The sequence below is a fragment of the Phalacrocorax carbo genome, chromosome 5 (genome assembly GCF_963921805.1).
Source record: "Phalacrocorax carbo chromosome 5, bPhaCar2.1, whole genome shotgun sequence".
Classification (NCBI taxonomy): Eukaryota; Metazoa; Chordata; class Aves; order Suliformes; family Phalacrocoracidae; genus Phalacrocorax; species Phalacrocorax carbo.
This window is the reverse complement of record NC_087517.1, coordinates 12,877,586-12,898,195: the sequence shown is the minus strand read 5'-3', so window position 1 is coordinate 12,898,195 and position 20,610 is coordinate 12,877,586. Positions and strand designations below refer to the sequence as shown.

At 44.0% G+C, this 20,610-nt stretch overlaps 1 protein-coding gene across 1 annotated transcript in view; it reads right to left on the bottom strand.

Annotated features, from left to right (window-relative positions):
* Positions 1-1,927: 1,927 nt before the first annotated feature.
* Positions 1,928-20,610, bottom strand: part of ADCY5 (adenylate cyclase 5) — a 215,869-nt gene continuing 197,186 nt past the window's right edge. The window contains exons 13-21 of the mRNA XM_064451210.1: positions 19,121-19,237; positions 17,409-17,573; positions 15,298-15,473; positions 11,148-11,174; positions 10,172-10,304; positions 7,516-7,779; positions 6,969-7,173; positions 6,030-6,154; positions 1,928-4,536 (exon numbers count right to left, since the gene is read on the bottom strand). Coding sequence (XP_064307280.1) covers positions 4,408-4,536; positions 6,030-6,154; positions 6,969-7,173; positions 7,516-7,779; positions 10,172-10,304; positions 11,148-11,174; positions 15,298-15,473; positions 17,409-17,573; positions 19,121-19,237 — 1,341 coding nt within the window. The 3' untranslated portion in view covers positions 1,928-4,407. The remainder of the gene's footprint in view (positions 4,537-6,029; positions 6,155-6,968; positions 7,174-7,515; positions 7,780-10,171; positions 10,305-11,147; positions 11,175-15,297; positions 15,474-17,408; positions 17,574-19,120; positions 19,238-20,610) is intronic.

Below are 20,610 nucleotides of genomic sequence, written 5' to 3'. Positions count from 1 at the left end.
TTGTGCCTCTGTCAGCCTGACCCTGTGGGATGGCTCAGCAGCAGTGGTGACAGCGCCTGGCTAAGGCTACAGAGGGCTGTTTCCAGTAGATGGCAATAGTTATTAGCATCTGAAAGTCTGTGTTTAAAGAAAATAACATCTCTAGGGCCAGCTGCTTACAGGGGAAGCTTATGTTCTCTTTAGCTCTTCTCCTGTGGAGCTTTTTATTCCGATGGTGGCTGTGCTGTGCTGCACGGTGTTGCCTCGGAGCCTGTCAATGCTGGGCCCTCACCATGCTGCACCGCTGCTGCAATTCCCTCCTAGTGCCCGCTGCCTGCTTCTCCGCGCCGGCTTCCAGCGGGAGCCACAGGGGGACCAGGCTGACACCAGCGGCGTGGCCTCGTCGCCAGCACTGCAAGCATCGTGCCAGGCCAGAGCAGGCCAGGCAGGGACTGGGAAGCGTTCGGGGACAGACATTTAAAAATATAACCCTGCTTTTTACAATAAGCTACCTGGCTGCCAGACAGCAGGAAGACCATTGCTGCTGCAGTTCCCCCATCCTGCCTGAAACTCAGTGTTCTCGGTCCTGACCACATCCCCTGCTCGGGTGCTTCTGGCTCCTTCAACTGAAAAAACTTGGGACATGGAGGGTTAAGAAAATGAAAATTAAGGGTGGGTGGTTTTTTTTTTTTTTTTTTTCTTCAGCTTAAAACAGCTGAACTGGCCTTTTTTCCAGCTACATCCCAAGCTCTCTCTTCCCACCAGCCTCCAAACTTCAAACTAGAAGTGATGGTGCCCTGAGGAGCAGTCAGGAAGGCTAACAGAATGAAAGTACATGCCTCTGGGCATAGTTCTTGGCCAGATGTTGGCGTCCACGTATGTTGCATAATGCACGGACAGTGAGGCAGGGATATTGGCAGTGCAGGGCGCACATGCAAGAAATTTGGTGCGTCCCAAATTTATCATTTTATTATGTGCAGGCAGACACTTGATGTAGCCAGCTTTGTGTTGGGGAGAAGGGGCTAAACACCTTAAAATTAATAAAAAATGCTTTCTGGTGGCTAAAAGATGCATTCAGGGAAAAATAGTTCAGCTACTCAGGGTGTACAGCAATTTAAATGAGAGGGCACAGCACTGGGGGCTGCTGGCGTCCCTCCCCTGGGGAATACCCTTCTCCAGATAGGTTCAAAAATTGCTTACCTCAGACAGAGTCCTAAATTGCTGTTTGCATGACTATGTAGGAGAACATGTAAAGTATTAAATAGGTCTTCACCGTCTTAAAGACTTTAAGTACTTCATGGCTTTTTGTTACTGCAGCTGCATTCTCAGTACACTTACACAATCCCTCCTACCAAGTAACAGATCGTAAGTCTCTCAGTTACCTGCGTAATGTCTCCGCAACTAAAAGAAGTCAGGTGACAGCTGCAGCTTTTTGTTTCCCAGTTATACTTCAGGCTTCTGTTAGTAAATGCTACACATAACTATATTGCTTTTTATCTAACAATGGAAAATGGTGCATTGGCAAGCACTGCTGCCTCCTTCCAGGTGTCCTTGAGAGGGCAAGTACCGACCTACCTGGGGAATTCTTTGGCAAAGGTGATGTACTTTTTAAAACACGTTGTTTTTTTAATAGGACAGACAAAAAATTTAAGCTATTCAGTACTACCAATATATTTAACCATAGTGCCACAGCGAGGCTTTGTCAGCTAGCCTGAGACTGACGTTGCAAGGCAAGCGGGTGCACAAGAGGAACCCTGGGGCTGTTGTTTGCCCTTCAGCCAAGACCTTGAGGCGCTGTAACTGGGTAGTGCAGCGTGCTGGTGTGGTGCAGCCATCCAGCAATGCTGGGCAAGAATTGGATGTTTCTAGTTGCAGGTTCAGTACCGCCTACACAACTCACGTCTGAGCGCTTCACTAGCCACACGCAGCAAAAATAAAACAGAGACTATTTACCAGTGAAACAGTGTTTAATATAGTTAAATTACTTAAATAGATTTAAATTTCCATGGGAAATCATAACTGTATCCATTTTTGCAAGATCCAGAGTAAAGAGTGTGTGAATACCCCTTGAAATGATCATGACACACTGTCAACAATCACAGCTAGAGATACTGGGGACTTGAAATTTCATTGACAACACAACTTCATAAGATGAATCAAAAGTTAAGACGACCGCAGACTTTTGTAAAGCAGAAAGCAAACCTAAAAACCGAGTGTATGGCGTGAAGGTAATGAAACTCAGTGAGGCGTAAAAGGGATGGAAGGTGGAGGAGGGGAAGAAAGGCATAACAGCATGATGCAACTTAAGTATTTTGCAAACCAGGAAAGATGTAAAGGAGCAAAAGTATAGTACAAGGGCAGACTTGGCAGTTTTACAGAAGTCAATATACTATACTTTTTGGAGATGTTTCCTAGTGGAAGGGAGAAGGAAAGGGGCGATGCCATTTAAGCTGGCGTTTAAATGGCTTAATGCTTGGGTTATGCTTAGCAATATGGCAAATTAATTAAGACAGGCCCATGGATTTTCACTTATTCTTGTTGTCGAGTAGGAAAAAATAAATCACCACCACCATAGTGCAATCATTAAGCTGTTAGTACTACAATAATTCTGCCCTGAGAAGAGTGGAAAAGAACTTTATTACATGTCAAAAGATTGGAGTCATTTTTAGTGCTAGCCAAATTCAATAACAAAACTCTCCCCTCATAGAATATAAAAAATATAGCTTTTTTAAAAATTTTCTTTTTTTTAATAAAATATCACGGGATTTCTTTCTTTAATAGTTAAAAAAGGTACATAAATGATAACACTGAACTATTCATAAACCCCCCCACTAGTGATAAAGATGTCCAACACAGTATCAATGGCACTGTATTTTAAGGTCGACCACCTCATATACACACACTTGCCATCATAACCTTCTTTGAAGATCACCTAATTCCTGAAAATTGAAAATCAGTGACTCAGTTTAAATAAGTGCCTACTACAAGAAAGTCAACTTGATGCTGCAGTACGTAGTTCCTTGTAATGGCAAATGGCAGTTAAAATATCAGACAACTCTCATATTGGCAGGATTCTATTAAGACCTCCTATAAAAAAAAATATTTTTAAAAAAAAGTTCAAATGAGCTTTTTTGCCTTTTTTCTCTTCTTATAAGAGCTCCTGTTAGCGTTAGTTAGAAGATTTGCTTAGAGCTCTTTTTCACGTTTGACATACCGTCTCAGTAGCTAAAACTCAGAGGTCCTGTGTTTCCATTTGTTAAGATGCCACCCTCTGCTTGAATGCTGCATGGAACAACTGTGTGACTACTGCATTTTGTATTTTCCTCTTCTTTGGGGTTGTAGATTTTTCTGGATTTTCATTTTAAAATGCATCTGATTCAGCCTGGAAACTCACCTGTTTGTTGTTGGTTGATTGTATAGTGATAATCTGAAAACTGCCAAGTCTGTGTTCAGAGTATTATGCACAAAAAAAAAAAAAAAAAAACCTACACAAAAGTCTACAGGTTATATACACCTCCCACCACACCTTGGTGTGGACAGCCTGCCTTCTAATTTATATATAATTTACAAAATATAGAATTTGGTATATCTGTTAGATCTCCATGTTTTCAATATTACAAAATAAAAAATACAAAAAAAACCACGACAAATTTCAGGGGAGTTCTCCCCACAAAGTGTCTCTTGTTTACATCTAGTCTTTCCCATGTAAACTGATATATACCAAAGAAGAGCACAGAAGACTTTTTAATAAATATGGTTGTAGAGCCATCTTTCTTTATCTCGGTCTTCCCCTTCATCGGCTGTGCCAGCCCCACTCAGAAGAGCAGTCATTTAGCTGTGTAGAAGAAGGGAAAAGAGGGGGCCAGGGCTATGATGTCTTTTCACACTAAAACATTACTGATGCCCTTCTAAAAGGCCTTTTTGTGTGCTGCAACAGTGGGTGTCAATTTTGAAAGCCCATTCAAAACAGCTAATAAAAGCACAGTGGTACACTTCAAATAGCTGGCAGTATGGGATGGAAACATTATGGGAGTGCAAATCCATTCCAAAATAATGCTTTGTAGTGAATCATACATTCCTTCAACCGAATAAATGTTGTGTTGCGTCAATAAATACTTAAATAGCTTCTTATAGCATCCTGTAGTAGCAGCCTTTTTTAAAAACTCCGAATTCATGTCTTTTATCTGTGAACTCTGTAGTACACATCTTTGGTCGACTTAGCACTCAGCCAGGAACAACTCCATGGTGGTTTCTTTCGCTTGCCTTTTGTGATGGGTGGCCAAAGAGCTTGCTGATACCAGCTCTAGAGTCACGGTGTGAAATTTCAACTGCGCCGCCTTTCAGCTTTGCTGCCAAAAAAGTGATTCTTCTCTGATTCACAATCTTGTGTAATGCAAATGCCATCTTCAAGTGACGCTGCAGTCGGTGCTAACTAATTGGAGGCCCTTCATTTAGAAAGTAGGTTGTCATTTCTCCTTTGCCTTTGACCTTAATGACCCCTCGATATTCCAGCTGATAGTTGTTGGCTGCTAAAACCTGGTACATGTCTGTGGTTACCTGCAGAATAAACAAGAGTAAGCAGATGCTTCTCCTGCCTTCCATACAGTCTTTTCATTTGCTTTTGGAGTAACCCACGGACGAAATTGAAGTAAGAGCAACTATTTGTTTCTAAGTCAGTTGACTTTTGCATATCAGTGACTAATTAGAAGGTTGGCACAAGCTGTAGAACAACCTTTAGAAATGGAGACACTACAGAAGTCACACACGGTATGCAACTGGGGGGAACTCCTCACACACTCCCCCCCCCCCCCCCCCCCCCCCCCCCCCCAATTTTTCATGGAGGTCATAGGATAAAAAGAAACGAGGCACATATTTAAAAATGCACCTGGCAGTTCAGTCTACTCAGATGCATTTATTATATCACTGGAGCAGTAGCTGGAAAACAGGTTAAACATATTTTAGAAGTCCTCAAAAATGACTTAGAAATTACATGGCGGCTGTACAATTTAGAAGTCATTCAGGAGTTTGTTTTTATGAAGGAGAAGGTAGCAGGCAATGAGAAAGACTGAACAAATGGAATAATCTAGCCAGCATCCAAATTCTCTCTGCAGATGCCATTCAAAAAGAATCACTTGTACTGCAGAATAACAGAAGTTGAAAGAACATATTTCCTATTTATTTATTACAGTGTGTTTTCTCACCCTTTTTCAGGTAGTGTTAAATATTTCAATTTCTGGCTTCCTATTACTGTAACATTGCTCTGCTGATTTGCTTAACTAGAATGAAAATTGTTCACAGACCGCCTTGTAGGAAAGTTTAAAGGATGTTGGATAAATACTGATCTAGTTAGCTGGCTGCTTGAAAGAAACAGCATGGCTTTCCCTCTTGGGTTTTACATCAGTTACTCGAACTATTTTTATATCCCTTCAGTACTTTCCCAAGGAATGACAATCTGTTACTGTGGACATTTGCTTAGTGAAAGCAGGACAGTGGAACTGAATCATTGGCAAGGTCACTGTCTGAAGGCCAAGGACACTTGAGTACCAGAGAGTTTCCATTAACCCCTTAAACCGTCCTCTTTAGTTATAGATCCCCACCCTGCTGATGCCTGGATCCTTGCTAGCCTCACAACACATATGGCGTTGTGAACACAGCAGTGAATTACAGAAATACATATCTGAATCAAGCCCTTGGAAGATAAACCTACAGTTGCACGTAGCCGACCAGCAAAGCCGGCAGCACAGGTGTCACAGCGGGACTGTGCTTATAGGGCCAGGGAGGCACTTGGGAAAGGAAACTCGGCTCACCACTTCCACCCAGAACTAACCTGCAAGTTTTTGACCAAACATTGCCAAGTTGGTCAAGCTGAAAAGGCAAAACTTGATGTTATCACTAGCACTCCCCAGCTGGCTTTTCTTTCAGTACTGTGTAAGTAAGTAAATGCATGGCATAAAGGAATAAAATGAAACAAAAATTCCGATTCTAATTAAGTTTCAGAACCCGTAAGTGACACAGGGCTGGCAATGTAAGTTTTCCAGTGAAGGCCTTACCTGAATCCTGTCAGGCACACCTGTACTGTCCATTCGGCTGGCTACATTCACCGTGTTGCCCCATATGTCGTACTGGGGTTTGCGTGCTCCTATCACTCCAGCTACGACAGGACCAATATTGAGGCCTGGAAGGAGAGGAGAAATCCCACAATGTTTAGATCCATCACATGTGAACCACACGATGCTTGAGGCAAGTTATTTTTTTTCAGACAATAAAAAAACATCCTGCGGTTCATTCGGTTTACTTGTGCTTTACCCTGACTTGTAAAGCTAGGGCCAAACTATGGGGAAAGAACCATTTAAAGAAAAGTTGCTTTCTTTGATCCACTGTGCCTGTCTGACTGGCAGGATGGGCTGGATCTGCCCAATCCAGAGCTACTTGCCAGTACCAGATAACAGGATAAGGTTTATTTGCCATCCGGCTGCCAGGCAAGCTGCTCACTTGGAAGTCAGTACACAGTTGCTGCAATGCTGAGCACCTGCGAGGCAGCAGCCCTGTGGCCTTCCAGAACAAATAACACACCTGATAGCCTCACATTTCTTCTCCTTCTCCTTTTCTGTCTCTTTTTAGTCCCTGACTTGAAAGACAATTTAATGTCCAAGAATGGCAGAGATGGGGACCACAGGGTGTGTGGGCAGGGAGCACACCACAGGCAAAATGGACGCGAGCCCATGTGAGACCATGCTGTGGTAAGAGTTTCTCTGCACCAGGGTCAGTTGCCCAACTGCTCCTAATCCTCCAGGGAGCTTCAGTAATAATGCTGCCACCCTAACAAAACTGCTCCGATGTTTCAGGGAGGTGAAGTGGTCACCAGGCACAAGACAGCTAACAGCACTGTACAGCTACAGTAACATCTGTGGTTTTTTACTGTCCATAAAAGCCCCACTTCAGAATGACTGCTACCTATACTTAATCCTGTAAATAAATAGTGACATTACCTATCTTCATCTGGAAGTTGTTGAATGAATGTTCATTAATGTATTTCATTTGGTCCATTAATCTCATGGCAAAATCAGCCAGAGCTTTGATATGCGTCTTCCCTTCCTTGTCGTAAGTGGAATCGTTGAGGCCTGATGCAGCCATATATGTGCTGCCAATGGTCTTGATCTTCTCCAGCTGCCGAAATTGGTCTTCACTTATTATCTATATCACAAAAGTAAAAGAAGTGAATAAACTGTGACAAACGCATACATGCTGGTAACGTCCTTGCCATGTGGCCTCCCTCGGTCCAAGCACTACAAAGTACTGGACAGAGCCTCCACTACGCAAAGTATAAGAAGAAAGGGGACTAGCTGGTTGGAGGCGCAACAAGGGAATAGAAGGGATTTTAATGAGAAAAGAAAAAGAATTAATGACTTCTAGAACAAGGAGAAATGAACCATGGTACAAGGATTCAATAAACCACCTTCCTTCAGGAGCTCAGGTAACCCCAGCTAAACTCATTGATTCGATGCACTCTGCCCACCTAGATTTTCTGTGACTTACTTCATCAAAATCAGCAATGATCTCGTTGAGCAGTCTCAGGCACTCCACCCCTTCATTGTTGGCCTCCAGCTCCACATAAAACTCTGAGAAGTTGCTTATGGAGGCAAACATGACAGCCACGCACTCACAGGACTGGTAGTACAGTTCATCATTGCGCCGCTCCTGAGCCAAGAAATGGGCTGCCACATCCTTTGGCAAAATGTTGTGGAGGAGCCGTCTGTTATAGGCCTGCAGCTCCTCCATTTCTTCTTTCTCTTCAGTGGCCTAGTTTAGGAGGGAGAGACAGTGATGTGCTTACTGTTTTGGTAACTGCTCTAGGGAGGGGGGGAAAAAAGCTGAAATGACCTTGCAGGGAGGACAAAAACAGAAGAAAGGGGGAAACTGCAAAGGAGGGCAGAACCAGAGAGGTGCACAACTTGTGTTTTGCCATAGAAGACGTTCTGTCTCTTTGTGTGCCCATGTGTATGTAAAAGCAGGCACAGAATAACATGAAAATCCAATGTTTTTGTGTTTCTGGGCCCTGAACTGGGTAACCTGTACAAGGTCTGTTCATTTTGGGGAACTCCACCGCCATCCTACCATCCATGAGAAGATACATTTAGCTTTCCCAGTCAAGCACAACAGGTTTCAGAAGGACAGAGACAGCTCATCATTGCTAAAGTCTGACTGCATGAGTGGCATTGAATTGTAATCCTCTCCCTGCATGCCCCAAACGCTCACGTAGCTAAATAAAAGGACCCTCCTTTTCCACAAGGCTTGCTGAGGTGCAATGATGGTCATGAAGTACGGTTACCATGGAGCCCATGAAACAGGCCAGGCCGACACTCTGGAGAGGACTTTTCACCAGCCTGTAAAGCCCATATCTCCTGTGGTAGTGGGGATATGTCTGGGCAAAGGGAAACATGAGGAGGATGGGTTTTCTTTTTTTCTGTGCTAATAGGTGTGGATTTGGGTTTAATGTTCAGATGGAACCAGAGCTGCAGGAAGGATGTACTTAAGATGCACCTAGGCCTAGGTGACTAAAATAAAACAAGCATTTAGAGTTCACTAGATTAATCAGAATTCAGAACCAGATTTGATTTCTCTTTGCAGACTTGCACAGTACCAGCATTACCTCAATTCATTGCTCTGGTTTGTAAGTAAAGGTACAGGGGTGTGTGCGCTCATCACCCCTCTCCCCCCATTACCTCATGGCAGCAGGATTCTCCCCACCTGTTTTACTTTTTGCCATTTTGAGTATTTCTGAGCAAAGGAAAAAAACAGGATCAGGCAAGGACTGGGGAAGGCGCAACTGAGACAGGGGTTGCACAGAGTGGTTTGGCTTACGGGAGCCCCGAAGAGCTGTCCTGTGTACAGCACCCTCCGCTTCAGCAGAGGCACCAGGAAAAACGTACAGCCTTTTGAAATGGATTGTCTTCAAATCTCTTTTTCCAATGACTTTTGTCATTGCTGGAGAGCTGGAGCAAAAAAAAGAAGACTTTCCTGGCACATTTGGGCCTTGGTGTGGACGAACACAGCTCAGCCATACTCTCCAGCCCTCACTTTGTGAGGGGAGAAGGGATAACTTCCCCACATCCTTTAAGTACTTGTTGGTAAAGGCACAAGCAATACTTGGAAAACACTTAAGAATTTGCTTGTGGATGCTGGTTTCTGAAACAGGACATTTGAACTGGAAATGAAGTTTAACAAGGAAGGACCATTTAGAAGGTGATATGTCTGGACAGAACAAGGAAAACACTTGGCTCTGCCTGGGGAAACAAACGCTTCAGCCAGCTCAGCCCAGACCTGGAACAGGCAAGTTGGCTCATCCCTTCCATTGTTTTACCATGTATAAATGAGGATAACAATGTTTATCTGCCTCCCAAGGAGCTTTAATTAATTGGTGCTTCCTCAGTGCCTCCTAATGAAACCACTGAGACCTGTTATTAGAAAGATGTCCTGCCACCCAGAAGGTAAAAACAATCCACATAAAATCTGCAGTCCCCGGCGGAGGCCTGGGCAGAGCTGAGACCTGTCCTGTGTGCTTGAGGATCACGTACGATGCCCCAGCGTGCCTCGTGGGCACAAGTAGTGAAAGGATTAACACTGAACCCGGGGACACGAGCACAGCGTGGCATTATCTGTAGTGTGTTGGTTATCCAGTACTGCTGCCTAGGGGCTAATGAAGGCTGTATATCATGCCAGTTCCCCCTGCTTAACAAGAAAGTGAATGAAAATGCAAATGTGACTCTTTCACACCCCTGAACACAGCAAACTACAGCTCACTGAACTCTGGGAAACAATTCAGCAGTGAATATGAGCTTCTTATATTTACAAATCATGTTATATTATAGGTTCCTGCAACAGTGACAGGCTCAGTTGCCCGAATTTATTAACCTCACTCTTCAGATCTATAATCCTTTACTGTGGGGATCCATCCAAAGTGCATTTACAAGGAAACAAAGGGTTAAAATAAACAAGCAGGGTGAGAAGCACTGAGTATGCAAAGTACCAATGAAGAGCAGAGCATTACTAGTATGCCCAGTTATATACCAGATCCAGATTAAATTCAAAGGCACTCCATAACACTCCGCAACTCAATAGTGAATAGCTCAGTAGTTTTATATTAACACCAACGACTACATGTATTCCTCTAACACAGCAAACACCCACTGACCTGGAGTTTCCAGAGGAAATCAAGCCTTGCAGTGGATTCCACTTGCTGGGCATGCAAGTACAGCGCCAGGACAAAGACGGTAATGATGACAGGGGTCACAATCTTCAGTGCGACTCGTGTCATCGCTGAAGAGCTGCAGCCAACAAAAGAGCAGAATTTCCCAGTTAGCCTCAGCGTGGAGGAACATGGCTTAGCCACGCTCCGCAGTTCCCACTTAAAGCTAATCAACCTCTGAAGAAAAAGCTTTTTTCCTTCCCCTCAAAGCACGTGTTGGTAAAGGGACAAACAGTACCTGCAAGAAGCTGAAGACTTTCGCTCGTAGGTGCTGGTTCTAAAGCAGGATTTTGAAAATGGAACTTTAATCCAACTTCTTAAAAAAGGCTAACATCAATATGAAAGCCATTTTTTTTAAAGAATGGCCATACACGCTCAGCCACCACTATGCTTTGCAAAACCAAAATGCTGACAGCTCTTCAGACTGTATTCACTGCGTCTCCTGCACTGGCTTCCCCAGCCTCCTAAGTCTGGAACTGTTCTACACTTACTGCTTCTCTAATTAGTCACTTCTTAATGGTCTTTATATTCCATGAGCTGAGAAGAGCACTAAGACACATTCCCATTTCTTCTGAGAAGCAAGCAAATAAAAACTGCTAAATCAGAATTACAGATATTGTTTTGAAAATACTGTTTTGATAAAGCCTTTGACTTGTAATTACAAGTAAGCTCTATGAGATGCTTTATAAAGCAAGTTGCCGTAAGTCCCACAGGAAAGAGGGTGCTCTGGGAGTAGCAATACGTACAAAAGGGCAATACTCAGTCCACTTAGGGCATTTGCACAGTGTTGCACCAGCTCACAGCAATGCATGGTCAAATACTAGACACCACTGGTGAGTCAACGTGCTGATAGCGCACCTCGTGAACGGACAATGCCTACCAACAAAATCCCATAAAAATATTTCATGCCAAAGTGACTCACCACGATAACGTTGAATTCGCAGACATGCTGGAAAAAAACACACACAAGGTTAGTAGCACGCTTGGCTCCTTCCGGCACTCATTCTCTGTACATCATTCATCAGCACCCCTGCAGTGTGGCACCTCTGACACTGTGTGGGGCTATAGCCCTTTTAAAGCAGAAAACTACAAAAAGATTTGGGGAGGGGGGCAGAGAAAAAAGGTCGTCTGAGCTACACTCAGAAATCCAGAGTGATGGTGCAACATGGTTAATGTGGTTAAAATAGCTAAGAAGCATTAAGAGTCAGATAATCATTTAGGATTTTAATGTCACTGTGGGAAGCTTAGCAAATGCTTGTGCATCCACCACTACTTCATTAGGTCAGGCTGGGAAATTTGATGTAAAGAAGGAAGCTTTGGGCTAATATCTTGTGCAGGATAGCTCCCCTCTTCCCCATGTACTGTAGCATGGATATGTGTTTAATTCCTTTAACTCTAGCACTACCCCCTTCTTCTGCAAGTTGCTCATCTTCACTGCTGTGCCTAGCTATGGGTGCCACACATGAGTGCACTAAAGAAAGTCCTTCTGTGGATTGCTATTACTATTCACAATACTGCAAAGTACTCGTATGAAGCAGAGCTGCCGGCGAAGATGGAGGGTGTGCTTTTCTTACAGTGAAAGGACGGAAAGGAGCTTTCTGGTAGGTAGTAGCTGTCTGAGTTCCTGACTGACTGATTGCTTAATGTTGCTGGGTTTCTTCTCAAGTGTGGGTGGAATATTAGGTGGCTGAGAACCATGTACATGGATCTTTTAAAACACTGTTTAAATGGAAAGAAAGAGTGCAGCGGTAAAATTACTGCAGTGTCATTGATGCAATTACAGCTTTGCAGGCTACTAACATGAATTATCTTTAGCCTGAGAATCTCACAGCTGTCTCAATAGCTTCAAGCCACAGTTTTCTGGAGCTGGAGGGAACCTCTCACTACAGAATCAGAGATACAAATCATCAAAATCGAAATAGCCGAGGGAGCCTAACTGGGCATAAAATTAAAAATGAAAGCACGGTGACTCTCTAACCTTGTTTGTTCCGAGACATTTTCTGCAGCTCTGAGCATGGTATTTCTTCTGACACGGCTTTTGCAACCCACTGTTGTCTTGTACATATCTGTTGCACAGCCTCTTGGCCAGCTCCAGCAACGAACACGTCTGCTTGGATGTGGACCAGTTTGTGTACCCTGGAGACGGTGACTCCCACACTAAAGGCTGGGTTTAGTTGGATTTGGAGACACTTCCCACATGCAGCATGATTCCCCTACTCCCCTAAATCACTACACCTGGGCAAGGATGACTGACTGCCCCCCATTATCACTCTGTCTTATGACGGGAGCATGGCAGATCTGACCCTCTGTACTGGGGCTGAAGCTCACTACGGGTGTTACACTTGCTCTAAAATCTTCAGCAGAGACTATGAAAAGCAGCAAATCCAGTATTTACAATAATGCTTTAGATAAGTGACAACACCCAATGCAAGCATTAATGGCATTACATTGGTAGGTTACTCCCCCATGGGACCACCATTTCCTGTAGCAGATGGCTCTTTAATTACTGGAAGGCAACACAGTGAGAAGCTTGCTAAATACACTCCAGCTCAAGTGCACATTTTTAGCAGGAAAGGTGGTTGATTCTGGGGACAGCTCCCATAGACAGGAGCATCTCCCTTCTCATAACCACGATGCCAAGGACAGACAGCCCTCTAAATCACAAGCCACAGCTCGAATAGAAATTATGGCCTCGATGAACAAATCACTGGGCAAAGCTCTTTGGGCTCCACTATGTAGGAGTGGGCTCCACTCAGAAGATCACATTGGTCCATCACATCTTTAAAACCAATGCATTAGCTTTATCCTCTGCATAGGGAAAATGTAATACGATAGTAGCTCTGTGCGTCCAGTTATACTTCACATGTCACCACGCTGGTGTGTCACTGCAGTCAAATCTAGCAACTCCCAACGTGCTATAATGAGCCTTTCAGTTGCTTGCATGCTGGGTTGGTTTGTACACAGAAGTGTGAAGTGACATCTGCATCACTTCTAATTAGCCAGAGTACCATAATGGCTGCAGAGCAGACGGCAATTATGTAGCTACAACGGGCACCCAATTAAAATAGTATGAGGTCATGTTGTGGTGGGTTTTTTTTTTGTTTTGTTTTGTTTTGTTTTGTTTAATATCAGCTGGACAATAAGGTACATCTCTGAACTATCTGCTACATGCTGAGCTCCCATTTCCCACAACACACAAATGGGACAATACTGGGACGATAAACAGATGTTCATGGCGCTCTCCGGACAAAACAAATATTTCCTGAGAGATAATATAGCATCACAGAAAGCTATTTCTGGGAAAACATGCTAACCTTCTCCACTTTATTACTGACATTTTGATTGTGAAGTGACGTAAATTATACTTCTAAGTGCTATAATTTCGCTTAGTGCTTGACTTACAAGAATGAAATTATATTTGGTATATAAAATGCTTTTATTTCTCTAATTGTATTAGAAAATGCTAAATAGCTTCCGCTGTTGGAATACATAATATCTGCAAAAAAAGGAAGAAAACCTCATTCTCCCCACACCTCCACAGAAAGCTCCATGGGATTTCCTACATAATTGGATTCACTTGAGTTAACAAAATAATTTATGTGATTACTGTCAATCGCAGTAAAAGCCATACCTCCATTAAGTCTTCTTTTCCCAACCTGAATGAATCTATGATTCTATTGGTGGTATTGGGTTGGCGGTTGGACTTGATGATCTTAGAGACCTTTTCCACCTTTATGATTCTATGATTACTGGGCACACAGGAATGCTAAAATCATGCAATATTTATGTGAAGGACAGAAGTAACCAGGTGCATCCGGCTTGAAGGGGTTAATGACCATCAAGAAATTTGAGCAACTACACAAGCTATTTCATAACCTGCAAGATAGCAGTGGGAAGGACCATGGGAATCTTCTCAACCACCCTCCTGGCCAAGACAGGAGCAATCACAGCTACCATCCTTGACCAATGTTTCACCTAAATTGCTGCTTTCTAGATCTCTGTTCTTTGCTGCTCTGGACTCTCCACTATCATGAACTGCCTTCTTGCCCCAAACTGGAAAACATATTCCAGGTTAGTCCTTCTCACTCCTGAGTAGAGCAATGGTCTACTTCTCATGTCTTACAGGCAACTCTCCTTATTATACATCCTAGCATCATGTTCACCTTTAGACAACACCATGTTTTTATTGACTCACATTCAGGTACAATTGTTGCCTACAAGGGCAAATCATCAAAACAAGTAGTAAACACAACAACGCAACTCCCAGTGAGAAATGAAACTTGTGGAGGAGGGTGAGTTTGCAGATGTGCGAAATTTCCCTCCCTAGCGTGACCTTCAGGAGAGGGGTAACCATGTCAGTGGAAGGAGGTTGCTGCCATGATTAATTTGTGACCTGGTGATGAAAAACTACCTTTTGTAAGTAAAAAGGGCAACTGTCTACTCCCACTTAGTCCAGGCCCTTCTGCTGGGAATTATGCTGAGACTAGCTGCGATACTGGCTTTTCAAATGCAGACATGTGTCCAACAGCAACTGTCAGGAGATCACTAGCCAAACATTAAACACCACCATTCCACCACCCCAACCCGGGTTTGATGTATCAGATGTCTGAACATCTCAGTGGTTCATTATCACATCCCTGAGCCAGCTCAAGTTTGTTGGAGCACTTTTTTTTTCTTCTTTTTTGAGGAAAGACATTTCTATATTGGGAGTGCATATACCAGATGATGTGAGAATGACTAACTGCAGCTCCCCATTTCTGGAAGAAAAAGAAATAAAGATCCACTCTGATTCCAGTTATATTTTGTTATTAATAGATAGTTCATTAGTCAATTCCACATTAAAAAGATCTTAAAGGGAACTGTGTTCTCCTACTCTTCAGTTTTGCTGAAGTTTTACTCTTCAGGTGGGGAGCAGCATTGACAAAGTCTTCAGTTTACAGCCATGCTTTCTCTGATATCATGCACTTCTCTTGCTTGCACCACAGCCTTGTTGCTCCCATCCACCTAATGCCACACTGAAATCAGTGGGTGAAAGAAATTGGGTGAAGGTTTTAGAAGTGAAAGGCACTTACTAGATGTTAGCTGTAACCAGGAGATCTGCATTGTCAAAAAGGTTGACCCCTGGCACTTCCACAATGAGAACATATATAAATTCAATGATTAACATAAGGATCAGTTTTCCAATACAGCTGATCTGAAGGAACACAGAGCAGGCCAGAAGACTCAATAAGACACTGTAGGTAAAGTACTGTATAAAGACAAAAAGGGGAAAAAAAACAGGAGAGAGATGAATGTCAGCTGGACTCGAACTTGCATATCTGCACAATACACAAGACCAAGGGTATCAGCAATTCATGCCACCAGGACAGATATGCACTTGAGGCCAGTAAGTATTGCCCCTGCTGATGCGACACTCTGAATCCATCGGCAAGATACAGGCTGGACAAACTTCTACTAATGCACACCACCATCATCATTTTTTTCTGCCAGCAGTTGCAGAAGAGTGTGCATGCGTGGTAGTGGAGCCCACTGCCACGCTGGGGTGGCAGGGCAGCAATGCCTGCCAATCTGAGAGCTAAATGTTTAGCATGCCAGTGCTTTCAAATGCAATTGCAGACTGCAGGTGCCATTTATGGCTCCTGGGAAAGCTAGCATGGATGTAAAATGAAGGGAGGCATGTAATCCAGCTCATCACCTTCCTGCTATCAAATCTGTGAAGATTTAAGCTTCTACTCTGTCCAGAAAGGCCTATTTCTGGCACAAAAACTGTATCAAATACCTGAGGCAATCCATCCTTTCAGTTAAAAGCAAGCCCTAGTTGAAGTAGAAATACACTTATGTTTGAGCTCATTTATTAATAGTTCATCACTGATATATTAAATTAGAGAAAGTAACCTGCACAGCTTGTAACTTGACCCTTCAGTTTCTGGAAAATGGGTGGATGTTCCCTGTGGCTGAGGGGTAGGATCCCACCATCTCCTGAAAGCACACTGGGAGCAACAGGCAGCACCTGTACCAGATCCAACGTCTGCTCTGCGGAGCACAGGGGATTGAAGCCTCACTTCTGAGCCCACTGACTGGCAGGACCTGGCTCAAGGCTTCCATAGCATCTTCAGCATGCAAAATGGTTGTTCCTCACTGCTTAAAATCTTTCTCTGTCCTGAACTCCTGACAACCTCATGATGGGCACAGACTGTTTCTAGTTCTCCATTGTGCCAGATTTTGCTCCTGGGTCTTTCTGTGGACATACTAAGAGCCTTTGCAGGGTTGAAACTCACAGTAACAGTGGTCTCGGAAAGCTCACTGAATCAGATGGGGACCATATTCCTGTTAGGTGACATGGAAATAGGTTCAGTGGGCTCCCAGGGCTTTCAGTAGCACCTTGGACATCTGGATGATAACAGATCAGCCATAAATCTGTCAGGTCCCCATAAACCCAGATAACCTTGACATAAATTCTGCCCCCATCCTAGACAGATTTTCTTCCTTTTCAGTTTCCAGTAGACAACACACATAATGGCCATTACCTAAAACCTCAGAGAAAGGTCTTGAATAGTGATGCAAAAAGATGTGGGTTTTTCTGGCAAAGTATTCTACCAGTGTGTAAAACATATTTGGGTTTCTTTTTTGCCACCAGAAGCATTTTTTTAAAAACACATTGTTCTGAAGAGGTAGGATTTGCATTTGCAGATTGAAGCAGACCACTATCAGGGCTGCTAACCTGCCTGAGGCCAGAACCTACTACACCTAGTGAAAGAATATATAAGCAAAGTTTTTCATCATGACATAAAACAATGTAGGGAAGAGTTAAATCTATGACTAGACACTGATTTTCAGTGAACTGATTTTCAAGTAATACCGAGCACCCACAAACTCCTTTGAAATGACTGGCAGTTCTGCAAACTATTAAGGACTTCATGAAGAAAGGCCATTTCTCCTGCTACAGACAGGATCCAACAATTATAAAAGCCTACTGATTATTCAGCCCTGAAGGAACTTAAACATTAATGTGGCCTCACAATAATAACTTCTGACACTTAAGTTTGTGCGTAGTAGCCAGTGTCAGTCCTATGATGTCAGTCAGGAGCTACCTTGCTTTCCTCTGAATCACTGAGATTTATCACAGAGGTTTTATAGCCCCTTCTCAGATCAAGCTTTGCAACCCATTTTTTTCAAGCAATACCTCTGGAAAGTTGCAGTTGGGCAAAGGACTTTCACAGAATCCCTGCAAGGTACCCAGGCTGTAGTTGGAAGTCAGGTTGCTGATAAGGCATATGTCCACCCGGTCAGGAGTGATGTTGTATTCTGCAGCCATGCAGCTGGCAAGATCCACAGTGCTGCACATGAACTGAAGAAAAAGATGGTATTAAACTCAGCGGCATAGACAAGGAGAACAAAACAAAGTAGTTTGCATCAATTAAAAAGCTCCCCTGGAAATGGCTGTAGCAATGTGTGAAATATGCAAAATGAAATCACTGGCTTATGTTTTACTGCATGTGCGATGGCTATGTTTTTTCTCCCCCAAAATATTCATTAATAAAATCCAGGCTGTGTACTCTAGAAAGCTGGTTTCATGCTCAACTTCATGTACAACTTTATGTCTGAAGGTTCACAGGCAGAGGGGCTGTAGATACTACACATGCAAATACATCCCGCCATCTGTGATAAGGTTGCTCTATTTCTGCTGATGGGAATTTCTGAGCTGATAACTTTCCTCTGCCATCTCTAAAGCTTCTGCTGTGGGTCCTTCTACAGGGAAGACTTTAGCAGCAAGGCTCAAAGGCTGATGTGCTATGTTATGCTGAGGAAGCAGCGGGGGGCCATTCTGATCTCCTCCACGTGCTGCTGTTTGTCCATTTTGCCAATTTTTACACTAAGCAGTTCATTAATACAAAGGATCACATATTATGCAGAAAAACAAAGCTCTAATTTCTGCGTGGTGCTCAGCAACCCACAGCAGCTCTTTGCAGGTGACTATGGGGGAAGGTGGTGGGTGTGTTGATGCCACCAAGCTAGTGCCTCCCATTCAAGTACCTCATCAGAGCATAAAATTGTTCTTGAATCTCACAATGTGTATAGGGAAGCTGAAGCAAGAGCAAGTAGTGGTCTGAATTTTAGGTGTTTAAGCCTCTCCAGTCCAAGTCAGCATTGCCCCAGCTGAGGCCATAACTGAGAGGAGCAGAGGGCCATGAGAAGTCTTTGTAGCTATGTCGAAGCTCAGGGCTTTAACCCCAGGCCCATCTCTCCTTCCCTGCCCCTTAAAAAATGAAGTAGATGATGCAGCGTAGAGAATATTCAAGTGGTTTCTTCAAAATAGATTCAGCCTTCAAGCCATTTGTACAAGTGAGAAACCAGCAGCCACAGGGTCCTAGAGAACAGCCCATCTCTCCAAGTCTGAAATCAGCAGCAGCATCTGAATGCAAAGCTAGACCTCCCCAGCCCCGAGTCCAACTCAAAGTCTTCACAGTCCCTGTTAGGTGATTACTGCACTCAGAGCAGGATGCAGCACCGTGCAGAAGGCAGGCACAAAGCCTGCGCAACACTTAAGTCCCACTCAATATTGTGGGAGTTAAATGACGCATCGGCCTTGTGCTGGCCCTTCACGCAAGGGTACGCTTTGGGCTTGGCTTATGTACTTGGAGCAGAAGCATTTAAAGAATCAGAAAAGAACATGGGCACAAATTGTTGCCAGGCATATAATAGGCTATAGGGATGCAGCTGTAGGACTCCCATTTCTTTTTTGTGCCCAAAAAGCAAAAAGGAATTGACCTCAGATGCTGTAAGCATTAGGCACGATTATATTAAACCCAGTGGTTGGAAGGGTTACGGTGCTGCAGAGCACCACTAAGAAAACTGTGCAGAACTGAGTGGGTCAAAAGGAAATAATGCACATACCATGTTGACAAAGGCAGAGAGAAAAACCAGGATAATGGCAAAGACTCCAACTAAGGTACTATTGGTCCTGGACTGCACAATCTTCCTGGAAAGAGTCTGGAGTGGAACTGGGAAAAGCTGCATGTGGAAAAAAAAATAATTAAATAATCATGTAAAATCATTGCTTGTTTTACAGATTACAACCCGCATTTGAGCTGCCCACATCCTTCAGCGCGGCGTCTGTGCGGATGCTGCATAGGGGTTAGAGAAAGGTGATGGGGGATGGCAGCTCCGGGACAAGGGCGAACAGGAACGTGACCGCCTCGTGGCAGCAGGCCCAGCTGGCTCACCAAATCTACTTAGTCCTTCCTAATGGGAATGATGGCTCCTGAGCAGAGATAGATAGCACGGCTTGCAGGGCTGTGCTCATCCTGTTGTGAGAAGCAAACCACAAGCCATCTGTAACTGAAATAGCCAGGAGCTTGAGCCTGTAAATTACTGGATTGAAAATTTAAAAACACAGAAATGAGAAAATACAGGTCATATCCCTTTGATCACAAAGGTGCATCACAGGACTTTGGGGTGCCATTTCAGAAACTGATTGTTAAAAAGCCCAGGCTAGCCTCATGATATGTCAGACCCTTGGTGAAAGACGCTGGAGAAATCAGCCGAGCTGACCTCATCTGGTCTATGGCACTCGGCACCACAGACACACGGGGCTAAAAATAACCGCTGGAGAGAGCGATCACAGAGCTCCCTAGACAGACTGTCCCAGTGATTCACTACTATCAGAGCTAGAAGCTTTCTTCTAATTGCTTTCTGACTGCAGGCCACCAGCATGCTTTGCTTTAGGTGCTGCATCATATTCTGGGTAGAAACACTCTCTGTGTTAAAGCAGAGACTAACCAGGCGCCCTTTGCAGCAAGGGTCACCCCTCAGCATTGCACGAGGCCTCCTTGCATTCCATTAGCTACAACAGAAGTCCAGAAGACAATGAGACCAGCCCTCTCTCTTCATGTGCCACCACCGCCCCAGTGCAAGCTCAGGGCTGGAGCAACAAGAGGTGGACGCCAGGAAACCCTTGTGCACTGCCACCCTCCCGCTGGAGCGCATCGGCCCTGCAGTGCCCTTCCCCTCCATGCCACAGGGGCTCTGCTGAAGACTGCCAAAGTTTTTTCCAGAACCCAACTCTCCTTTCCCTACCAGCATGCTGCATGAATAACCAAGCCACTAGAGGGTATTTTTAGAGACACAAAGAAGCTAGCAGTGCAGCGACTCGGCACTGCAATTTAACTGTGACTAATGTTTCTATTAAAAGTCTTGCTTTTCCCTTTTATCCTTCACTCTTACATCTTCAGAGATGCAACATTTTGTCAGCGCATGGCTTCCCACGCAGCAGTCCTACAACGTAATTATGAAGTGTTTGAACGGCCAAAGCACTGATTAGCTGGTGACTTTTACAGAGGGAGAGAGGTTGTGGCAAGAGTTTTGAAAGAGCCGATTTCACCTGC